At 30.9% G+C, this 18,815-nt stretch overlaps 1 protein-coding gene across 1 annotated transcript; it reads left to right on the top strand.

The window, feature by feature from the left end:
* The first annotated feature begins 649 nt into the window (after window positions 1–649).
* Window positions 650–13,385, top strand: LOC134709429 (uncharacterized). The gene is made up of 6 exons (XM_063569591.1): window positions 650–678; window positions 1,955–2,297; window positions 4,891–5,076; window positions 6,579–6,613; window positions 7,889–8,231; window positions 13,005–13,385. Exons 2-6 carry the CDS (start codon window positions 1,970–1,972, stop codon window positions 13,187–13,189), a joined length of 1,077 nt encoding a protein of 358 aa, XP_063425661.1. The 5' UTR covers window positions 650–678; window positions 1,955–1,969; the 3' UTR covers window positions 13,190–13,385.
* The last annotated feature ends 5,430 nt before the right edge of the window (window positions 13,386–18,815 follow it).

Genomic DNA, 18,815 nt, shown 5'->3' on the forward strand with positions numbered 1-18,815 from the left:
ATAAGATACCGATTAAAAAGGTCCCTAAAAATTAAATATAAATGAGAACGCGAACGACCTGATTTATTTAAAGCCAAATAATATTATACAAATATGGCATATTTTAACCAATGAAATATAGCCCCTGACTTGGAACCGGTCCAAACAATGTTATGCTGTTAAACTTGTTAGCAAGTGCTTATCCTTTGAAAGTTATTAAACAGCACAACATATGTACAAAGTTTATAAAAATCAGTTTAAAATGGCTTGAACAATTTAATCGGCTCTTAAAATACGAAAAACAACAAAAGACACAAAATACCAACACAATATTCAGCAGTTACTGAAAGCTAGTTTTGTGTTTTGTAAATTGATATTTTAATCTTTAGCTTGTTAATAAAAAGTCTTGTTGACATCATCCTTTTTTCTAATTTTAATTGGTTATATATGGAGATGGAAAGAAATAGTGAATTTACTCCAATTCATAGATTTTATTTTACGCCCTTCAGAACCAATAAGACGCAAAATTATCAAGTAACGGGTGAATGCCACAGAATAGGACATTTATGTATTTGAATAAATGATGTTTAATTTATAGATCCTTCACCAAATTATGACAAAAATATTAATGTATTATTATAAAAAAAAATATTTCTTTTCAAAGGTAGCTCCTGCACAAATACGACTGCTGTTCAGCAGGTAATATAATAAAATTTAAAAGATATAGAACTCATTTGAAAGAAAGATGACCATATATCAAAAGAAAAATACTTTTTCAACTTGTATCAATAGCAAATAGTTTTAAGTCAAACCAAACAAATGCATCTAAGCAGATTTTTACGAAACATAGGTTTGATATACTGAAGCAAATTGACCTGTTTCGAAACAATTAATATGTAAATTCTATATTAAGTTTACTACATTAACATAAAAACATCTTTCAATTTCTTAACAAATATTTATGTCTTTTATCTAAGATAATCAATAAGCATCTCATTCTGTAAATTTAAAAAGAAATGCAGAGAGTAGTTTCCATACATGCTACAGTTGTTAACATTCAGAAACAAGCTCACAATAAGCAATTTTAATTCACTATATTTAGGAGTATGGACGATTTCCCTTGGCTTGATTTTATTACACTCACAATATCAAACTCATTGTCAATTCTTACTTGAAAATGAGTATAAGAACGTGTTTACTAAGGCAACAGTTATCAAATCTCAGAAGTCGATTAAAAGAATCATGTGAAACACTAAAGGAACGGCATAAACTCACAAAGGAGAAAACCTGGGTGCGCATACAAGGTAGGCGTCCCCAGCTATATATACTACATCATCCGCAATTCGAATCTACACTAAGTCAAAATGTCAGAAACGGTAAAATTATAGAACAGACGACTAGACTGGTGTATATATAAAAACAACAGTTTATAGCTTAGGTTGAACAATGTTGACCTCCAATGTTATTTTTAAACAATATTAAGATAAATAGTACTTGTATCTATGATGAGATTATTTGAAACCTGTTCATACATCAAATTTTGAAAAAAAAACTCTAATTATTACACGATTTATCCTTTTCCTGATCTGTTGATTATTTTCATTTATTTAATTTGTGGATCATTTGATCTCAGTCATGAAAAAGGCGATTCTGCCTGATGACGTCACAATGATGAGATCATTCGAAAAGAATGAGTTCGTCTCAAATCCATTAGAGAAACAGATTCCACCACAAAATCTGGTGCAATACGATAATTATCCATTCTCAACACTTAAATTTTAAATATGTAAAATGTTTGGCCAACCTCGCGTTTTAAATGTGAAAATTTAACTATCTCCAGTAGATAAATGTCGCATCACACTTGGTACAGTGGTATAACCTATATGTAACAGTAATGGAGAAAGACTATTTTGAAAACTGTTAAGTTCAAAGTAATATTGTAATGTTCTTGAAATTATTTTCATTCCTTTTACAGAAGAAAGAAGTCAATATGACAATACATTCTGATCAGGTTTTTGGTCTCCCTTCCACAAGAGCTTCAAATCTACATATTTGCTCTGGTTTTATTGGCAATCTAACGGGTGACTTACAAGTTCAAATACAGTTTGCAGGGAATAATACTTACCAAACAATCATTCCTAGCTATACAACCAGAGTAGATACAACAGAAAACTGCGAATTAAAAAGAGTTCTCAAGTTTTGGATTGGATTCACTGTCGCTATGAAAAATGCAACCATTAGATGTAGAGGAACAAATGGTCTTCATCCGAATGATTCACCTATCTTTTCTAAAAATGAAACTCTTTACCTGGTTTCCAGTAAGTAGAAGTTCATAGATTTTAGAATAGTATTTACATCTGATATGGAGAAGGCTATCATCAGATGTTCAGTAATTAATAAACACTTCCCAGATTCTCCAGCCTTTTATTCAAAAAATGAAACAGTTAAACTAATACCAGGTAAATATCACTTGTGTATGTAAATATGGACTTCAGTTGAACCCAATAAATCTTTATCCTTATTCTTACTAATAACTATTTTTATTTTACCGTTTATCAAAATAATATTGCGTTTTATATAAAGAAACGTATTGTTAAAGAGGCGGTAGCTGTCAAATTCGTGTTAACCGTTTTGACTCAAATTCCCAACTTTTGGTTTATAGCATACTTAAACGTATATACAAATTATGCAAAATCTAAAATAAACAATTAACAATGCAGTGGATCGATAAAATGTATTAGCATTTAGTGTGTATTCTAGTCCAGATGCAATATAATAAACTATTAAGGTGACCTCGAAGGACTACCGACAGTCATATAACACGATATAAACATAATCGTAGAGTAGAAATAAATAGAATTGCAGCTTGTTCATCTTGACTTTTCTGCGTTTGTTTGGTTTCATATCACAATATAAACTTTTAATTGTCCTAAATGTTATCAAAAGTCAAATTTTGACATTGAACAGTGGCATGTTATTCTTAGGCAGCTTGTGATTATCTACATTAAATATTTTGGAAGTGTTATTATTGATATCTATGTTTTGGGAATTTTCTTAGATGGCATGGTGTTTAAAATCGATTTTAGTAATCGTCCGTTATCTTGGATTGGTACTTGGTGTCGTTGTAACATAGTACCTCTTAGCCTCTTTAATGTTTTTGTCATTGATTTGAGTGCTCAATGCTCTTCATTTAAGTACTTGTTTGGCTTTAAAACTATTTTGATCTGAACTCACTGATGAGTATAGAGTATAGACGAAACTCGCGTCTGGCGTATTAAATTATAATCCTTGTACCTTTGATAACTATTCCATAACTCTTCTTTTTAAAAACAGAATTATCAAAAGTGCATTCACACAGGAGGACATTCTGATTAAAATAAGACAATTACATATGTTACTGATAGTTATCAAAGGTACCAGTATTATAATTTAGTACGCCAGACGCGTGTTTCGTCTACATAAGCCTCATCAGTGAGGCTCATATCAAAATAGTTATAAACCAAACAAATACAAAGTTGAAGACACTGTTTGTTAAACTAAGTTACTTGAAATATACATGCAAATACATAATATCTAATTGGCTTCATTTATCGAGATAATTGTATTAGCTTCTAAAACGGAAATTTATTAACAGGTAGATCTTTTTTTCTGCATATTGATATTAAGTGTAAATTCACATTGCAATAAGACGTGTCACGGTACTTGTTTATCCCAAATTTATGTATTTGGTGTTGATGTTATGTTTGCTATTCTCGTGGGATTTTGTCTGATGCTTGGTCCGTTTCTATGTGTGTTACATTTCAGTGTTGTGTCGTTGTTCTCCTCTTATATTTAATGCGTTTCCCTCGGTTTTAGTTTGTTACCCCGATTTTGTTTTTTGTCCATGGATTTATGAGTTTTGAACAGCGGTATACTACTGTTGCCTTTATTTAAGGCTTTTTCAAGTCATTAATTTTCGGAAATTGAAACTTAGCATTATACAATCTTCATAAATATGCTTAATTCAATTTTGTTTTCATATCGATTTACTTTTCTGTAACTATTTACCATGTGTACATAAATTATAACTTTATTCATTTTCATTTTACATGGCAAATAAAAAGAAGTACTAATTACGAATAAAAAAAATGGGGCAACAAGCTGTGATGGCCTATCCTCTATATACTTTGTAAAACTGTGGTGTTTTATATCTTGATTGAATTTTCGGCTTTCCTTTAAAACCATTTCCGAGTAAAAACTGTATATATCTCATTATCGCTATTTTACGAAATTTTTCTTTTACCTTACTGCGTGATCATTTCTTTTCTCAGCGGACTTTGGTGATATTGAAAAAAAAAATATCGCTAGAAACTAAGAAGGGCACGTGGCGTTGTGAATGAGATGTCATAGAAATTGACAACGTCGTCATAGGTAAAATTATCATTGGTCATCTCAAATCGATTGCTTTTCTAACTTTTGCCGTACCGACTCAAGCGAGAGAATCAATCTCGTTGTGATGATCAACGATAATCTATAATTATACATGTTGAAAAGAAGATTAAGTTTATGATATATGCATGCATTGGTTCAAGAATTATCCATATTTTTCACTATGCAGACACTCATTCCATACGGCTTTAAATATCAATAGATTAACGCCATCAGTATTTGGTATGCTATTTGTTTAATCTTATTATGAAGCGATACAAACTACTGCGAATGCATATAAATAAAAGAAACCGAACAATACCGAATACGTTTTTGCAGGTGTTATTAAATGTCCGACTCTTACACAGTTTGAATTGTCGTTCTTTGAATAGATTATATTTACGTCCAATTATTCATCACGCAATGTAAGTGAAGAATTCACTATTTGATCAACTCATATGAAAAAGCTGTTTATGTATATTTACACCAGTAAACTCATTTCAGGTGATTCGTGTAAAGATAACACTGTATCCCAAAGCTACCGTGTACATCCTACAAACTGTCAGTATTATATTGAATGCCGGAATTACATAGAACCCTATGGTCGTGCATGTCAGTACGGCTATTGTTTTGGAATATACACAGTAGAAACATGCACTCCTTGCAATAGTGTTATATGTCTAGAAACAAGTAAGAAAGTGATCGCATAAAGAAAAAATATTTAAAATGTGGTGATAAATAAAAACACAATGCATTGTTTAGAAAATTTCAACTGAGTTTTAATTATCATTTGATAGCGCAGATATATGTTGGAAGTTCTTTTCAATGTTACATCAATTATTTCCGAAATGCAAAAACAAAAATTCAACGAAGAACAAATTACATTCAAATATCCAGAAGTTAAAAGACAATAGACACAGCAATATTTTTAAAGATTCAGACTAAAAATGTTGAAGGTTTTCAAATTTCAATTAAAGATAGATGTAAAAACAACTATCTAAATTCAATGTGTACAATTTCAATTTCAACTTTTTCTTTTTTAATATGCTTTATACTTATTTCGTTTTGAGCATCACTGAAAAAAAATTGTAGAAGTCGCATTAAGGTGGTACCTAACACTACAGGGAGATAACTCTGTAAAGTCAACTAAACGCTTTAATTACGTTGTGTTGTACAAGAAATATTAAGCTTCTCAATGATCAAAATTGGTGTTTGTCAAATTGCTATATAACCAGTGTAATTTTTCTGACAAAACGGTTGGTTCAAAAAAATTAAATTTGTATATTTTTGTTGAAGTGTCAAAGTTAATACTTTGACAAAATTTAATGAAATTTAAACGAGCCAAATTAATTTTAGTGAAAGTGTTGTGTACCACCGTAACTGCAGTATCAAAAATACCTTTCATTGTATTAGCTATATCAAACAGTAGAAGTCGTATAATAATCAATGAGATACTTATCCTATATGCAGAGACGAAATGATGTTGATGAGATAGACTATACATTGTATGCCATTGTTTGTCCTTGAACATTTGACAAACATTTTGCCATATAAGATACCGATTAGAAAGGTCCCTAAAAATTAAATATAAATGAGAAAGCGAACGACCTGATTTATTTAAAGCCAAATAATATTATACAAATATGGCATATTTTAACCAATGAAATATAGACCCTGACTTGGAACCGGTCCAAACAATGTTATGCTGTTAAACTTGTTAGCAAGTATTTATCCTTTGAAAGTTATTAAACAGCACAACATATGTACAAAGTTTATAGAAATCAGTTTAAAATGGCTTGAACAATTTAATCGGCTCTTAAAATACGAAAAACAACAAACGACACAAAATACCTACACAATATTCAGCAGTTATTGAAAGCTAGTTTTGTGTTTTGTAAATTGATATTTTAATCTTTAGCTTGTTAATAAAAAGTCTTGTTGACATCATCCTTTTTTCTAATTTTAATTGGTTATATATGGAGATGGAAAGAAATAGTGAATTTACTCCAATTCATAGATTTTATTTTACGCCCTTCAGAACCAATAAGACGCAAAATTATCAAGTAACGGGTGAATGCCACAGAATAGGACATTAATGTATTTGAATAAATGATGTTTAATTTATAGATCCTCCACCAAATTATGACAAAAATATTAATGTATTACTATAAAAAAAAAAATTCTTTTCAAAGGTAGCTCCTGCACAAATACGACTGCTGTTCAGCAGGTAATGTAATAAAATTTAAAAGATATAGAACTCATTTGAAAGAAAGATGACCATATATCAAAAGAAAACACTTTTTCAACTTGTATCAATAGCAAATAGTTTTAAGTCAAACCAAACAAATGCATCTAAGCAGATTTTTACGAAACATAGGTTTGATATACTGAAGCAAATTGACCTGTTTCGAAACAATTAATATGTAAATTCTATATTAAGTTTACTACATTAACATAAAAACATCTTTCAATTTCTTAACAAATATTTATGTCTTTTATCTTAGATAATCAATAAGCATCTCATTCTGTAAATTTAAAAAGAAATGCAGAGAGTAGTTTCCATACATGCTACAGTTGTTAACATTCAGAAACAAGCTCACAATAAGCAATTTTAATTCACTATATTTAGGAGTATGGACGATTTCCCTTGGCTTGATTTTATTACACTCACAATATCAAACTCATTGTCAATTCTTACTTGAAAATGAGTATAAGAACGTGTTTACTAAGGCAACAGTTATCAAATCTCAGAAGTCGATTAAAAGAATCATGTGAAACACTAAAGGAACGGCATAAACTCACAAAGGAGAAAACCTGGGTGCGCATACAAGGTAGGCGTCCCCAGCTATATATACTACATCATCCGCAATTCGAATCTACACTAAGTCAAAATGTCAGAAACGGTAAAATTATAGAACAGACGACTAGACTGGTGTATATATAAAAACAACAGTTTATAGCTTAGGTTGAACAATGTTGACCTCCAATGTTATTTTTAAACAATATTAAGATAAATAGTACTTGTATCTATGATGAGATTATTTGAAACCTGTTCATACATCAAATTTTGAAAAAAAAACTCTAATTATTACACGATTTATCCTTTTCCTGATCTGTTGATTATTTTCATTTATTTAATATGTGGATCATTTGATCTCAGTCATGAAAAAGGCGATTCTGCCTGATGACGTCACAATGATGAGATCATTCGAAAAGAATGAGTTCGTCTCAAATCCATTAGAGAAACAGATTCCACCACAAAATCTGGTGCAATACGATAATTATCAATTCTCAACACTTAAATTTTAAATATGTAAAATGTTTGGCCAACCTCGCGTTTTAAATGTGAAAATTTAACTATCTCCAGTAGATAAATGTCGCATCACACTTGGTACAGTGGTATAACCTATATGTAACAGTAATGGAGAAAGACTATTTTGAAAACTGTTAAGTTCAAAGTAATATTGTAATGTTCTTGAAATTATTTTCATTCCTTTTACAGAAGAAAGAAGTCAATATGACAATACATTCTGATCAGGTTTTTGGTCTCCCTTCCACAAGAGCTTCAAATCTACATATTTGCTCTGGTTTTATTGGCAATCTAACGGGTGACTTACAAGTTCAAATACAGTTTGCAGGGAATAATACTTACCAAACAATCATTCCTAGCTATACAACCAGAGTAGATACAACAGAAAACTGCGAATTAAAAAGAGTTCTCAAGTTTTGGATTGGATTCACTGTCGCTATGAAAAATGCAACCATTAGATGTAGAGGAACAAATGGTCTTCATCCGAATGATTCACCTATCTTTTCTAAAAATGAAACTCTTTACCTGGTTTCCAGTAAGTAGAAGTTCATAGATAATTAAAAACCAATTGTTCAGAGAACTATTGATGGTCTTTCCACCAGTAAGGATTTTTTTATATGAAAATATTAAAATTTGGTTTCAAATGTCAGTTGTAGTGTCAAATTACAACTTGTTGAACGCTGATTCCCAAAATGTATGGTTTCTGTGGAAAAAATTATAGATAAGGGAGATAATTGTTTACTTGCGGTTCAAATGATGTTATGTCCGGTATAGTTTGATAGTTTAATTGACACTGATTCCAAAAATATATGGTTCTACATACTTTTACATTAATTTTTAACAAAAAGTTGCTACTTCCGGGAAACAAAAGGTCACTTCCGGTTGGCTTTTACAAGTTCACATTGCTTGCAACCTATTGCAAAAAGTCCCATGTCTTTATAATGTATACATATGAGGTAAAAGCAAAGGTCAAAATCTAGAACGTGAATTTTGTCTTTGACCTTGAGCTCAATTTCAAGGTCAACAACCAAGGACCTATAATCAAAAGACCCCAGTCCTCTAATTAATATTGTTAAGTAGTTATATTACCATACAACAAATATAAGATATAAAAGGGGGGGGAGTAAAAAAAAATGTTTACGAACCCTTTTAACTAAAATTTACGTGTTACGCCTTATCGCAACTAATAATTGTCTGCAAATATTTTGTTGATATCTTATAGGATTTCTGAAAATAAGAGATCACAAGCCAAAATCATATTTTTGAACATGACCTTGACCTTTGAACTTGACCTCATTTTCATTTTTTTGGACCAAGGACCTCAAATCAAAAGACCCTAGTCCTCTATCACTTATGGTTTTCCAGTTACAAATTAATTTCATTTATTTCAATATAAAAGGGGAAATAACTCTCATATGGAGTCTTCGTAAAGCTTCGGTGAAAATAAAACGTAACATCCTCAAGACATAACGAGCAATTTGGAAAAATAAAATTGTCGCTTTCTTTTACGGTTGCGGAGGAGATCTGATAACAAGAAAAACAGTGTTTGGAAAGATAACTCTTACAAAGAAAAGTGCTCGGTTAAACAGGGTCAGTTCCAAAAGCGTATAGACTGTATGATATAATATACAAAAAAAATTAGCGACATCTTTTGAAACATTTTTACACAGCAAGAAAAAAATAGGCGGAAGAATAAAAAAAAATTAAAAACCAATTGTTCAAAGAACAATTGAAGGTTTTTCCACCAATAAGGATCTATTTTGATATCAAAATATTAAAATTCAGTTCAAAATGTCATTTCCTATGGCTTTATGATGTATAAATGTGAATTTCAAGCAACGGTCAAAATATAGAACGTCCAATTAACCTATGACCTTGACCTTTATTTCAAGGTCATAAACCAAGAATCACAAATCAAAAGACCCTAGGTCTGTATTATGTATGGTTCATGGGTACTATCACTTTACGCATAATTCTAAATATAAGAGGGGCAAAAACTCCCATTCATTGTATACGCACCCTTCCAGTCAAAATTTATAAGTAACGACATGTTGCAACTTACAATTTTGTAAAAATAATTTGTCGAAATCTTATAAATTTAATGAAAAAGAGTGAAACTAAGCCAAAATCAAAATTTAGAATTTGACCTTGACCTAATTTTAATTTTTTTGGACCAAAGACCTCAAATCAAAAGACCCTAAGCCTTTACTTTATAATGATAATAAGTTATATTACCATACAACTAATATAAGATATAAAAGAGGGAAAAGTCGCATCAAATGTTTACGTACCCTTTTAACTAAAATTTACATGTTACGCCATGTCGTAACACACATTTTGTGAAAATATTTTGTCGATATCTTATAGGATTTCTGAAAACAAGAGATCACAAGCTAAAATCATATTTTTGAACATGACCTTGACCTTTGACCTTGACCTCATTTTCATTATTTTGGACCAAGGACCTCAAATCAAAAGACCCTAGGCCTCTATCACTTATGGTTTTCCAGTTACAAATTTATTTCACTTATTTCAATACAAAAGGGGAAATTACTCTCATATGGGGTCTTCGTAAAACTTCGGTCAAAATAAAAGGTAACATCCTGAGGATATAACGAGCAATTTGGAAAAATAAATTTGTCACTTTCTTTTACGGTTGGGGAGGAGATCTGATAACAAGAAAAACAGTGTTTGGGGAGATAACTCTTACAAAGAAAAGTGTTCGGTTAAACAGAGTGAGTTTCAAAAGTGTATAGACTGTATAGTATAATATAACAAAAAACTAAGCTACATCTTTTGAAACATTTTTACACCGCAAGAAAAAAAATTAGGCAGAAGAAAAAAAAATAATCAGAACAAATTCAATAGGTCTTTCCACACGGAAAGGTGGAAAGACCTAATAATAATCAGAAGAAATCCAATAGGTCTATCCACAGAAAAGTGGAAAGACCTAATTAAAAACCAATTGTTCAAAGAACCATTGATGGTCTTTCCACCAATAAGGATTTTTTTGTATGTAAATAATAAAATTTGGTTTCAAATATCAGTTGTAGCGTCAAATGACAGCTTGTTGAACGCTGATTCCAAAAATGTATGGTTTCTATTGGAATAAATGTAGATAAGGGAGATAATTGTTTACTTGCGGTTCAACTGATGTTATTTCCGTTATAGTTTGATAGTTCAATTGACACTGATTCCAAAAAATATATGGTTCTACATACTTTTACATTAATTTAGAACAAAAAAAGCTACTTCCGGGAAACAAAAAGTCACTTCCGGTTCCGGTAACAAGTTCACATTGCTTGCTACCTAACCTATTGCAAAAAGTCCCATGTCTTTATCATGTATACATATGAGGTAAAAGCAAAGGTCAAAATCTAGAACGTGAATGTTTTCTATGACCTTGAGCTCAATTTCAAGGTCAACTACCAAGGACCTAAATACAAAAGACCCCAGGCCTGTACTTTATATTGTTAATGAATTATATTACCATACAACTAATACAAAATATAAAAGTGGGGAAAAGTCGCATCAAATGTTTACGTACCCTTTTAGCTAAATTTTACGTGCTCCGCCATGTCGCAACACACATTGTGTGAAAATATTTTGTCGATATCTTGTATGATTTCTGAATACAAGAGATAACAAGCCAAAAATCATATTTTTGAACATGACCTTGACCTTTGACCATGACCTAATTTTCATTTTTTGGGACTAAGGACCTCAAATCAAATGACCCTAGGCCTCTATCACTTATGGTTTTCCAGTAACAGATTTATTTCATTTATTTCATTACAAAAGGGGGAATAACTCTCATATGGAGTCTTCGTAAAGCTTCCGTGAAAATAAAAAGTAACATCCTGAGGATATAACGAGCAATTTGGAAAAATAAATTTGTCGCTTTCTTTTACGGTTGCGGAGGAGATATGATAACAAGAAAAACAGTGTGTGGGGAGATAACTCTTACAAAGAAAAGTGTTCATTTAAACAGGATCAGTTTCAAAAGCGTATAGACTGTGTGATATCATATACAAAAAAAACTAAACATCTTTTGAAACATTTTTACACCGCAAGAAAAAAATTAGGGGGTAGAAGAAAAAAAAATAATCAGAACAAATTCAATAGGTCTTTCCACAAGAAAGATCGAAAGACCTAATAATCAGAACAAATTCAATAGGTCTTTCCACAAGAAAGGTGGAAAGACCTAATAATTTGTATATTGCATCAAAATTAAAATAAAACAAGCGAAGACGGCCGTTTCGCTTAAACCGATAAGGCCTTTCCGAAACTTTTGAATGAATAAAAGTAAAAATAGCGTTGCTTTTTTTACGGGGGGCATGGTGGTCGATGGATTTTTTTCATCAACATCCTTGCCCTGACTAACGAAAACACCATGCCTAAGACAAAACGAAAATAAATAATCTGCCCCAATTACTGAAGAACATATTCCCATACCATCCCGTCTCATTGATATGCTCCCAACAAAGGAGAACAGAAACTACAGAATTATATTCTTTCAATATACCCGAGAGAACACTTTTGTCTGCGTAGCGGTTTGTTATATGCGGGTTTTAGAATTTAGAATAAATAATGATAATAATAAAATATCTCATTAATCGATAGAAAATCGTTTAACAAGAACATGTTTATCTTTTCTGCCATCAAAACTAATTATACTTAATTTGAATAAGCACACATGCATTAAATGAAAGAAATACATATAAATAGTACTTAGGATTCAGTTATCTTCATTCTGTAAAGTTAAACAATCATTGAACTATGTGAGTTTGATTATACTTTTCGGGGTTTTTTTCATCATTAATAAAAGAGGGTCGAAAGAAACCAGAAAGATACAAACTCATAAATCTAAAATATACTGACAACGCCATGGCTAAAAATGAAAAAGACAAACAGACAAACAATAGTACACATGACACAACATAGAAAACTAAAGAATAAACAACACGAACCCTACCAAAAACTAGGGGTGATCTCGGGTGCTCCGGAAGGGTAAGCAGATCCTGCTCTACTTGTGGCACTTGTCGTGTTGCTTATGTGGTAACAAATCCGGTAATTGGTCTTATTCGGTAGGTCACATTTATGAAAGGGAAGGGGATTGCATTTACGACGTAAGAAACATATCCGATATCATTTGTGAAACGGATATGCCATAACGGTCAACCAACTCGTGATAAATGTACATAAGTATCTTGTACTAGTTATTCTTTCAAGTTGTAGAACTTTGTCTACTTACAGTTTATATATATTTTCCTCATGTTCTTATGATATTGTTAAACTTTCATTTCAGGTGACTTTTGTAACCAGAATTTTAACAGCACCAAAACCAACAAATACCATCATCCAACAACCTGTCAAAGATTTATTTCTTGTGTAGGGAATGCACCTCACGTCCATACATGCTCGAGTGGCCTTTGCTTTAGTTTAGAAAAGGATCGTTGTGAGTATTGCGAAGAGGTAAAAACATGTCCGTAATACAACCGAAAACTAAATCGTATTTGATTATTCACGGATATGTTTACATAGACAAGCCTCAAAATATAACCGTGTTTCTTGTAGTTAATCCCACATTGTTTTCAAAAATTATATTGCACTAGAAGTTTGAATATATATATTTGTGTTAACAATACATTCAATAAAAAGATGAACGATGGTGGTTTAAGTGTTAATATACGAGTTTTAATGTATATAATTGATGATAATATGTATTAATTAAACCATACTTATGCTTAAAAATTACAAAAGGCTGATGTTCTGTCGTTATTTGTGAAAATGCCGGCTATTCATTTTAATTTAATTTTACTTTCAAAACTGAGGATTTTATTTACACATTTTTTTAAGCCAATGTGTACAAATAGTAGAAATTTTCCTTAATTAACATGTCTTTAACAATACCAAATATTAACATATGTTTTGGAGAACCTGCAATGATACGGTTCCACACATAAAAATTTAAAAACATCTGTTAATTTGTGCTTGTATTGTTAACTGCTAATTTTGTCGAGTCATAATCAAATCAACTTGATCAAATCAATGTATCACAAAATATCATTTGTTTTATCATGTCCCTGTCAATCATATAAACTTTTATTTTAAGAAAACTGGAAATGTCAAAATAGACTTAGAATAATTCAGCCACTGTATGTATGCCATATAAAAAAGGACGATTTAGTATAATTTCGATACAAATGTCCAAAAAGGTTTTTTTTTTAAATCAATTTAATGGTTGTAGCATAAAATGAAATATTAAAAAGATTATACTTTTTCTTTTTATTGTGTAGACTGTAAAAGCGTTGATCATGAACTTTATTCACACAAAATGGTAAATGTTTTTACACCCTCATATTAAAACAAAACAGCATCCAATTCTTGAATTAAAAAAGCCCATTGCTCATTGACATATTTTATCATTACGAGCACATTATCAGGAGACAATTTTGTTTTGCGAATTTGCACGACTTTTGCAATAAACTGACAACGTTGCAGTACACCACGCAAGGGACATACATCTGGAAAAAAAAAATGTAAACAGCACGTTGTAAATTTCATGCACACAAAGCGCTATTCCGGGTTTTCCTTCATCAGGAATGCTCGAAGCCGAATCTTTGAAATTAAGAATGTATAATTAACTTAACGTACAATATTAGAAAAGTTTGTTATAAATCATGTCAGCACACTAGTTTTTACTACTGGGACCGATATCCACCTGCAGAGGTATCGGTAAAACTATTTGGGGAAAAGTTAACGACAAATTTATTTAATTTGTATGCCAAATCAAAATCCATTCTCATACACTTATTTATAAATATTTTTTTACTTGCTAAGTTAAATCAAAATGGATGCTGGATGTGTACTGATTGATGATTTAGTCTTAAATTGAGGTTTTACTAAATTAGTTGTTTATGACTTTTAACTATCTATCAGTAACTGCGAGTACTCTTAGATCTGTACTCAGGGTCTTTTTGTTTGTTTTGATGTACAAGTACCTGTCCACGTTCCCTATGTTATTATTTTAGATTTTTCTGTACATGTATCCATCAGATGATTAAATACGTTTTTAACTGGTTTTTATATTTTTTTGTGTTGTACTCTTACTCTTACTCTTGTCCCAAGTAAGGGTATGGAGCCTTATAACTATTTCAACCCCGCCAACATCTGTATGGGGTTGTCGTTTGTTGCTGTATTACATATTTTGTTTTCGTTCATTCTTTTTGTTACATTGATAAGGCCGTTGTTTTTCTCGTTTGAATCGTTTTACATTAGTTATTTCTGAGGCTTTTATAACTGACTTAGAGGTATGGACTTTGCTTGAAATTGACGACCGTTTGGTGATCTATAGTTGTACATTCTGTGTCATGTTGATCTCTTGTGGAGAGTTGTTTTATTTCGAACATAGCACATCTTCCTTTTATAAAGATATAACGTTCTCTGGTACAATGTAGACGATTCAATTAACACAGAATGTGGACATACCACCATCTAAAAGTTTCAAATTGCCAGCATTCTCTCGTACGACAAAATTACCCGCCGTTTTTTTATCCAATTATACTGAGAGGTTCGCATAATGCTAGTAACTTTACTGTACACTGCGTATGTGCTGTACAAATAATGCCGTGTGTGCAAGAAACAATTTGTAAACATAACACTATAGTTTTATTCCAAGGTTTTTCCGTATTACTCCTCCACTTGCTCTCGAATTCTCTGACTGACAATTGCATATTTCTTTTATGATAATATCTTGTTATTTATTCTTGCATGGATAGATATTCACTTCGCGTACATGGAGCGTAAAACGAAAGAAAGATGATCCGAAAACTGCATTAATTTGATTGGCTTATCCAATATCACGAAACGATATCACGACATTTCTATGTCTACTTGTTAGATCATTGGTGACTTTCAAAGGGTATGAAGATGTACATTTCGTATATGGCTACGGGTATAAGTGATTTCTTCTAAAGTTGCAAAATACTCACACTTATGTAGAAGTTTATTACATTCTGAATCGTACAAAAAGTATAGAAATCACTGATGTTAAAGTATGACCCCGGCACATAACAAATAACGTCATACTGGTATGTGCAAATTACTAGATCATTAATCAATAATTCGAGAAATTTTGAATTTAAGACAATGAGAGTGTTGCCGATCATGATAACAGAAATTTGTGAGAATTGAATATCGATTGCTATCCTTTCTCTATATTTGATCATGTTGATTTGCCCTTTCCTGTATGACGTCATATGTCTTTTTCCTTGTTTCAAACGTTAAATTCGATATTTTAAGACTTTTTGCACTCTTTAGAATTCAAGACAATTTGACAAAAAGAAGGTTGTCAGGTGAAATGAGTGAGTGTTTTCTATTTTATTGAAGAAATGATATATATCCATTGCCATGTAAATGTACAGCGTCTTCACCTTTGAAAATCAGCATTGACCTAACAAGTAAATAATAGAAATGCCGTAATATCATCATTTGACACTGGATAAGGCAATCAATTTTTCGTATCACACTTCGTTCAGTGTGATACGATAAATATTTATTCATGCAAGTAAAAGAAAACAAGCCACAACCATAAGTGAACACAATTTAAATAACTCGAGTTGATATCAAACTATATTTAATCCTCACTTTAACCTTGACAATTGCAAATTATAGCTATAGATTAATTATCATTAGAACATACTCACCCCTTCTCGTCCAATGAAAAGTCAGATGTTTGCCCTCTAATTTTCATAATACATGGTTTTCCATGCACTATGAAATGCTATACATGAATGACTTTTCATTGTCAGTTAATTATGAAAGTGAACTCTTATAGCTTCACTAATGAAGTGTACAATCCCCCAAGGCATTTTCCTTGGGAAAATAGCCTACTGATTAAAGGTGAAAGAGCAAAGATTAAAATAAAAACATTTTAAAGTTTGAAAAATTTCATGCATTTTCTAATAATAAATATATAGAATACACAAAACAAATTGGTAAGGATACATAAAATTATATTTATTTAATTTATATACGGTAATCTTACATTTGAGGGAATTATTTTCTTTTTCTTTCCAAAACACACAATGCCAAACTGCTGATATATAATATAAAGCGGAGTACCACAATACGTTTAAATTTATCAATAAAAGTGAGCATTTAATGTTGAATGGTCTGAATTCAAATATTCTTACAGAGAGCTTTATATTTATAAAAAAAAATCAAATTTCAAAAAGGGGATTTCTATTATATTGTGTTGCTTTTTGAAATTAAAAAATATTTAAAGATATATATAGTATTAAATTTTACCTGAAGCAGAAGAAAAACAATTTATCCTTCACAAACTATGTCAGTGCCTTTTCATTTCATTCATTGAAATGATCATTACCTATGTTATTTAGGTTTGAATATATTACAATGGGAAAGGACATTTTTGTAAGGTCACTCGAAAGTGTGAATATGTTCTAAATTGGTCAGACAATACTTGGTCATGTTTTATGAAGATTTAAGCCCTCGGCTTCGCCTTGGGCTAAAATCTTCATAAAACATGACCAAGTATTGTCTAACCTATAATTAGTATCATCAAATAGATTGAGGATTGAAAATTGAGAATGAATAAGGGAAGACATACAAATTAAATGCAAATATTCAGAGCTTGTCCAAAATGACAGTAGCGGTGCAATATCGTATACGTTAAGGTTTTAACTAAACCGATACCGATCGATTGTACAGTGTGAACGCTTTTGCTATATAATTGCCATTATATAAATACATTGTCTTGCTTTTTATGGAATAAAACAATTACTGTCTTTTGTTTCGGTACATATGAGTTTTAATAGATTTCTAACATAAAAACTGCTTTTCTCTTCGATCGTTAATAGAGACATATATGCCTCAGTGAATATATTTTTTTTTTTTTTCAAAAGTCAATAAAACCAAATATTAACTTCATCAAAAGATATGGGTATGATATTTTAATTAATGCACTATAAACATTATAAGTATAATAACAGTATACGAGAACAAAGATTCACAAGATATTTGGTTTCAATGTGAATTTTATATTTAGAAATATGTAACATATAGTATAAATGTCGGTCAAACTACTGTCAAAGATTGCACTTAAGAAAGAAACATATCAATGTACATCAATAAATAGAAAGAGTATTTAAAATTTCATGCCAGGTCAAATATCTATTGTTTTACATAATTTGTAAAAATCGTGTCAACATAGTGTTTCACCATTGTTTTTAGTTGTTCAATTATAAACAGTTTCTATTCAAAAACCGTATAGTATTTCTTCTTTGATTTGGTTGATGATATTTATAAATAATTATGCTTTAATAATGAAGGCTAAAAAAAAAAGAAAAAAAGAGATATACATGAAAATTTTAAATTTTTAAAAACAAGGATAATGATGACCATTAATCATGTTCGTTTGTAGTCATAAACAACCTTTCTCCTATTCCTAGATGTAAAAGCAAGGGTCGGTATTAGTCAAAAGTTCAAACAAATGTTCAATTATTCCTTGCAATTAAGAATGTAAACTTGTAATTCATGCAGCCCAATGATTATAACACATACTTTTATTCTTATAAATACACTCTAAAACACTTCTTATTAGAATGTTCGTGTAACTCAAGAATATATTCTGAAAGGATGCAACTTTAGATTAGGTGTTTACTTGACATACGCCTTTCGTCAGGTGTCAAAAACAGTTTATTCTGCAGATATACCAGAGTTTGTTTGTTCTTTTTTATCAATATTTTCAAGTATTCATTGTTTCTGTTTCTATATAAGTGGGATTGTTGGTGTATTTTTATTTATTTTGGGGGGAGGGGATTTATGATCAAATTCAGGTTTCCAGTTGGTTGTTGATAACTCATGATTTTTTTCTGTTTTCTATGCGTTGTCTGTTCTTTAACGTATCGTCCCACCTTTTTCCCATGTATAGTATGTCCAATATTGTTATCAAATTTGTGTTAAATATCAATCCTATAATATGTTTACGTACGAAAAAGGGTGTGGTAATTTGTAGAGAGGATTGAATCAATCAGATTTCAATATAAGTTAAGTAGCATCGTGATGTATTTTTTACTTTCATACACGTAAGTCG

Source organism: Mytilus trossulus, chromosome 3 (genome assembly GCF_036588685.1).
Source record: "Mytilus trossulus isolate FHL-02 chromosome 3, PNRI_Mtr1.1.1.hap1, whole genome shotgun sequence".
Taxonomy (NCBI): domain Eukaryota; kingdom Metazoa; phylum Mollusca; class Bivalvia; order Mytilida; family Mytilidae; genus Mytilus; species Mytilus trossulus.